This window comes from Beta vulgaris, chromosome 1, assembly GCF_026745355.1.
Source record: "Beta vulgaris subsp. vulgaris cultivar EL10 chromosome 1, EL10.2, whole genome shotgun sequence".
Classification (NCBI taxonomy): Eukaryota; Viridiplantae; Streptophyta; class Magnoliopsida; order Caryophyllales; family Amaranthaceae; genus Beta; species Beta vulgaris.
Genome location: NC_079202.1, coordinates 12,762,745 through 12,768,257, shown reverse-complemented (window position 1 = coordinate 12,768,257; position 5,513 = coordinate 12,762,745). Strand labels below are relative to the sequence as shown.

General features: G+C 38.9%; 1 protein-coding gene across 1 annotated transcript; it reads left to right on the top strand.

Moving 5' to 3' along the window:
* Positions 1 to 2,414: 2,414 nt before the first annotated feature.
* LOC109133807 (uncharacterized) lies at positions 2,415 to 5,192 on the top strand. The gene is made up of 5 exons (XM_019247643.2): positions 2,415 to 2,516; positions 2,632 to 2,998; positions 3,148 to 3,344; positions 3,544 to 3,651; positions 5,109 to 5,192. Exons 1-5 carry the CDS (start codon positions 2,415 to 2,417, stop codon positions 5,190 to 5,192), a joined length of 858 nt encoding a protein of 285 aa, XP_019103188.2.
* The last annotated feature ends 321 nt before the right edge of the window (positions 5,193 to 5,513 follow it).

Below are 5,513 nucleotides of genomic sequence, written 5' to 3'. Positions count from 1 at the left end.
AGAATCAGAGGACTGATCGGATTTTCTATTGCAAGCGTTGTAGTGAGAACCACCCTGGCAAGGATTGTGATGGTAAGTTTGGTGAAGTGTAATCATTGTTGGAGGAAGGGGCATCGTTCTTATGAATGCTTTACTAACCCAAGATCCAGGAACTTCATGCCTGAGATGACTTTGAGAAATGGGGCACAAGCAGATAAGAGACCATAGAATGGAAACAATAGTCGTCCTTCTCTTTCTACTCCAGGAAATGTTGCACCTAATCGCATATGGAGGGATTGCAAATGCTACTCAGGCACATAGAGGTAATTTGAGGAGGAACATTGGACAGGTTCATGTGATGAACCAGACTAAGGCAAACACCATGGGCAACATGATCACTGATACTTTTACTATTCATTCGATGTCTGGTTATGTGTTATTTGATTCTAGTTATTCTCATTCTTTGTGTCTGAACCTCTTGTGAAAAATATAGGGTTGGAGAACTCTAGAACTTGTGATGTAGACATCTTTACTGCTTTTGGTGCGATTATAACTTGTAATAACTTGTATCTAGATGTCCCTATTATGTGTTGTAGTACCACCCAAGCAGCTGATTTGATAGCTTTTCCTTTGCATAATTTTGATGTAATTATAGGGATGGATTGGCTTAGTAAGCATAAAGCCAAGATATATTGTAAGAAACAAAAGGGTCTTCTCTGAAAATCAATTCTGCTTTGCCTCTAAAATCCTATCTGAGAAAGGTTTGTCCAATGTACTTGTGCCATGTTCAAGACACTAGTAAGGAAGAGACACGTGGTGAAGATGTTTGTATTTCCAATCAATTTGTAGATGTTTTTCCTGATGATATTCCCGGCATGTCTCCGAGACGTCATGTTGAGTTCAGTGTTGACCTAATGCCTGGAACTCGACCTATTTCTAAGCCTGCTTATAGAATGGTGGTTGCTGAAGTGAAAGAACTTAAGGCTCGGTTAGAAGAGTTGTTTGATAAAGGCTATATTCGGCCTAGTGTATCTCCATGGGGTCTCCGAGACGTCATGTTTTTGAAAAAGAAGGATGGGAGTCTTCGTCTGTGTAATGATTAGAGAGAGCTCAACAATGTTACAATGTAAAACAAGTACCCCTTGCCAAGAATAGATGACATGTTCGATCCGTTGGTGGGAGCTGGAGTTTTTTCTAAGATTGATCTGAGATCAGGATACCATCAACTTCGTGTTGCAGAGAATAATATTCCTAAGTCGGCTTTACGAGCTCGTTATGGGCACTATGAGTTTACTATTATGCCCTTTGGGTTGACTAGCTTGAGCAGTATTCATGGACTTAATGAATCAAATTTTCAGGATATATCTTGATAAGTTTGTGGTGGTGTTCATAGACGATACACCGATTTATTCAAAGGATGCTAGTGAGCATGAAGAGCATCTTCAGTAGGTCTTGAGGGTAAGTTGTATGCTAAGTTCTCCTAGTGCGAATTCTGGCTGGAGAAAGTTGCTTGTCTTGGTCATATCATTTCTAAGGAGGGTGTCTTAGTTGATCCATCAAAGATCCAAGCTATTTCAGAATGGCCTACTCCGAAGATTGTGACTAAGATTTGCAGTTTCCTTGGCTTGGCGGGTTATTATAGGAGGTTTGTGAGGGACTTTTCAAAAATAGCTCGATTATTAACTACATTGATGAGGAAGGATACTAGGCCATTTTGAAATTTTGAAGGATTCTAGATTTTTACCTGATGGAGCTTGATCATTAACTACAATCTGACGGAGTTAATGATCAGTTAATGGCCACTCTGATGGAGGCATTCCATATTTTGAAGGAGCGTCTCACCACAACTCCAGTGTTGACTACCTGATGGAAACCTTGAGTACGAAGTGTTCACAGATGCTTCGAAGAATGCTCTTGGTTGTGTGCTTATGTGGGATAAGAAGGTTGTTGCTAACGCTTCTAGGAAACTAAAGAACCATGAGTTGAGTTATCCAACGCATGATCTAGAATTGCCAGTTGTTGTCTTTGAACTTAAGATCTGGGGTCATTATCTGCTTGGCACATCATTCAAGATATTTTTCGTACCATAAGGGTCTAAAACACATCTTCACTCAGAGAGAGTTGAACATGAGGCAGAGGAGATGGTTAGAACTGATGAAAGATTATGATATGGAGATTCAATACCATGGGGGTAAGGCCAACGTTGTTGCAGATGCACTTAGTAGTAAATCCTCTCAACTATTTGAAAACCATGCATTCGAGGAATTGTCTTCGAGAGGAGTTTAAGAATCTTGATGTGGAGATAGTGCAATCGGGAGCTTAGTTAGTTTAACTCTCTTATGATTAAGTCCACTTTGTATGATGAGATCAAAAAAGCATAAGTACAAGATCAATTCTTAAAGAAAAAACAAGCTGATGAGCCTGTCAATTTCACAATGGTTGAGGATGGTAGCGTGAGATTCAAGGGGAGATGGTGTATTCCTAATGTTCCTGAGTTGAAGGAAAAGATCTTAGAAGAAGCTCATTCAACATATATAGTATTCAGTTCATCCTAGAAAAGATAAGATGTAAAAGGATCTCAAGCAGACTTTTTCGCAGCCGCATTTGAAGACGGATGTTGCTAAGTATGTCTCGAGATGCTTGACTTGTCAGAAGGTCAAGAGTGAGCATAAGAGGCCTCAAGGGATGATTGAGCCTTCAGAGGTTCCTGCGTGGAAATGGGACTCGATCTCAATGGATTTCGTTTGTGAACTTCTGAGGACACCAAAGGGGAATAATATGATTTGGGTTATTTTGGATCGTCTTACCAAGTCCGCTCATTTTGTTCCCATGAAGTATACTTGGAATCATGAACGATTAACTAGTACATATATAGAGCACGTGTTTAAACTTCATGGTATTCCAAGTGATATCGTTTCAGATCGGGATCCCAAATTCTTGCCTAACTTTTGGCAGAAGTTTCAAGAAGCGTTGGGGACTAAATTGAAGATGAGTACAACTTTTCATCCTGCTACAGATGGTTAGACGGAGCGCACTATTCAAACATTGGAGGATATGTTGAGGGGTTGTGTCTTAGAGTTCCAGGGCTCTCGGGAGGATAGGCTTGACTTAATTGAATTCTCATATAATAACAGTTATCATTCAACCATTCATATGTCACATTTGAAGCTTTGTATGGTTGGCGATGTCGTACTCGTTTGTGTTGGAGTGATATTGGCGAGTATGTTGTGATTGATCCAAAGATGATTAAGGAGACTATTGAACAGGTAGAGCTCATCCAGCAGAAAATGAAGGCGGTACAGGATAGACAGAAGAGCTATGGTGATAAGCATCGTCGCCATGAGGAGTTTCAGGTGGGAGAGAAGGTGCTTCTTAGAGTTTCTCCAATGTAAGGAGTGATGAGATCCGGGAAGAAGGGCAAATTGAGCCCTAAGTTCATTGGCCCATACGAGACTCCAGAGAGAATAGGAGAGGTGGCTTATAGATTGGCATTGCCGCTAGGCGTTGATCGTGCGCATAACGTGTTCCATGTTTCTCAATAGTGACCCTTCGCATGTGTTATAGCCAAAGTCTCTCCAGCTAGATGATAACATGACTTATGAGGAGTTTCCAGTTCAGATTCTTGATCACAAAGTTCGAAAGACTCGCAAAGGTGAGATAAAAATTGTGAAGGTGTTGTGGTCAAACCACAACTCGAAGGATTCTACTTAGGAAGCTGAAGATAATATGCGTTTTAAGTATCCCCATCTCTTCACCCAGGTAAAATTTTAGTTACGGGCGTAATTGTTAAGGGGGGTAGAATTCATACTAAGTATGTGAGTTAGTGTTGAAAGTTGTTATAGTAACATGTGTGATTGATTTTTTTATATATAAAGTTTTGATGTGTTTTACGTCTTACTTGTTATATTATGATCATTCCTATGATAGTAGAAAGTTTATGATTTTGATTCATTGCTTTATTGATGAGAAAAGTGAAATACAAGTTGAGGTTTTATATTTCAAGTGGTTAGTAGTTGGTTAACCTATAGAGTTAATGAGTTGTTTTGAAAAACAAGAGTATAAGTTGTTGACGTGAGTAATATTTTCAATTTCGGGACAAAACTTATTTTAAGTGGGGTAGATTGTAACATCCCGTATTTTGGTTAGTATTTATGTACATTAAATTATTTAATTATTTTTATTAATTTTCCTACACTTTGACTCTATCTTAGAAATAGCCCAAAACCTATTCCTAGTTTGACTAGGTTAAGTACCATTAGATTTAGCTAAACCAACTTATGAAAGAAAAGAGAAGGGAAGAAAAAAAAAGGGAAAAAAATAATAAAAAGAAAGCAAAACAAAGTAAACCAACAGCAAACTTATCTCGCGTTGCTCCTCGACGCCAACCAGAGCTCCCTTCTAATCTTTATCCTCCTTCATTATTCTTGCTTCACCGTCATAAAAAAAACTTCAAAAATTAATTTATCCATTGTCACACATCTTTAAACCTAGCTACATCCATCAGCATTATCATCACTCGTCTTTTGGGGATCGAAGAGGAGAAGAGGGATCTTTGTGTGTTGCAGGATAGAAGCTCCTGCTCATCTAATCTAACAAAGATAGAGAAAGATAGAGAAAGATAGAAGGAGTCTTTAGAGAGAGATAGAATTATTATTGCAATTATCATACTCTCTTACATTTACAGCTCTTCTATTTATAGATTGAGCTCAACTGAATACAAGCTAAACAGAATTCTGTTTTTTTTTTTTTTGTTATAACAACTTTTGTAACAGCTTTTCCCGCCAAATTGGAATAGATGTATTTAGTTCTCTAACATACTACCCCCCATCAAAAAAGACTTGACCCAAGTCTTTAAGTCACAACAAGATTGGGATATTTAGCTTCAAAAGCTGCAGCATCTTCCCAAGAAGCTTCATGAACTTCAAATCCATCCCATTGCACTAAGTATTGAGTAACAGCATGATTCTGCTGTCTAACAAACCTCTTCTCTACAATAGCCTTAGGAGTAAGTAGTATAGAATCAGGTTGACCTTAAAACCATGGGGGTATGTGAGGAGCAGCAGGTAAAGTTCCATGGAACTTCTTCAATTGAGATACATGAAAGGTATCATGTATTTGAGCATCTGCAGGAAGAGATAGCTTATAAGCTACCTTGCCAACCTTGGCCAATACTTGGAAAGGCCCAAAATGTTTGGGAGCCAGCTTCTGGTTAGTTCTGCGTTGGACAGTTTGTTGTCTATAGGCCTGTAGTTTGAGCCATACCCAATCTCCAACCAGAAAGTCTATCAGATCTGTGTTTATCAGCTTGTATTTTCATCCTTGTCTGAGCTCTTGTGAGGTGATGTTTAAGAGTCTGAATCATAAGTTCTCTTCTCAATAAGCTTCTATCAACAGCTTCTATGGGAGATTCTCCAGCTAGATAAGGGAAATGAAGGGGTGGAGGTTGATTATAAACCACCTCAAATGGAGTAAGTTGTATGGCTGAGTGAAAATGGGTGTTGTACCACCATTTTGCTAAAGATAACCAAAGACTC

Bases quoted from the DNA above. Each gene is read 5' to 3' on its own strand.
- LOC109133807 (XM_019247643.2), top strand. From the start codon at position 2,415: ATGGTTGAGGATGGTAGCGTGAGATTCAAGGGGAGATGGTGTATTCCT. The intron at 2,999-3,147 runs GTTAGACGGAGC...TCACATTTGAAG, and splicing joins TTTTCATCCTGCTACAGATG to CTTTGTATGGTTGGCGATGT. The intron at 3,345-3,543 runs GTGCTTCTTAGA...CATGTGTTATAG, and splicing joins AGTTTCAGGTGGGAGAGAAG to CCAAAGTCTCTCCAGCTAGA.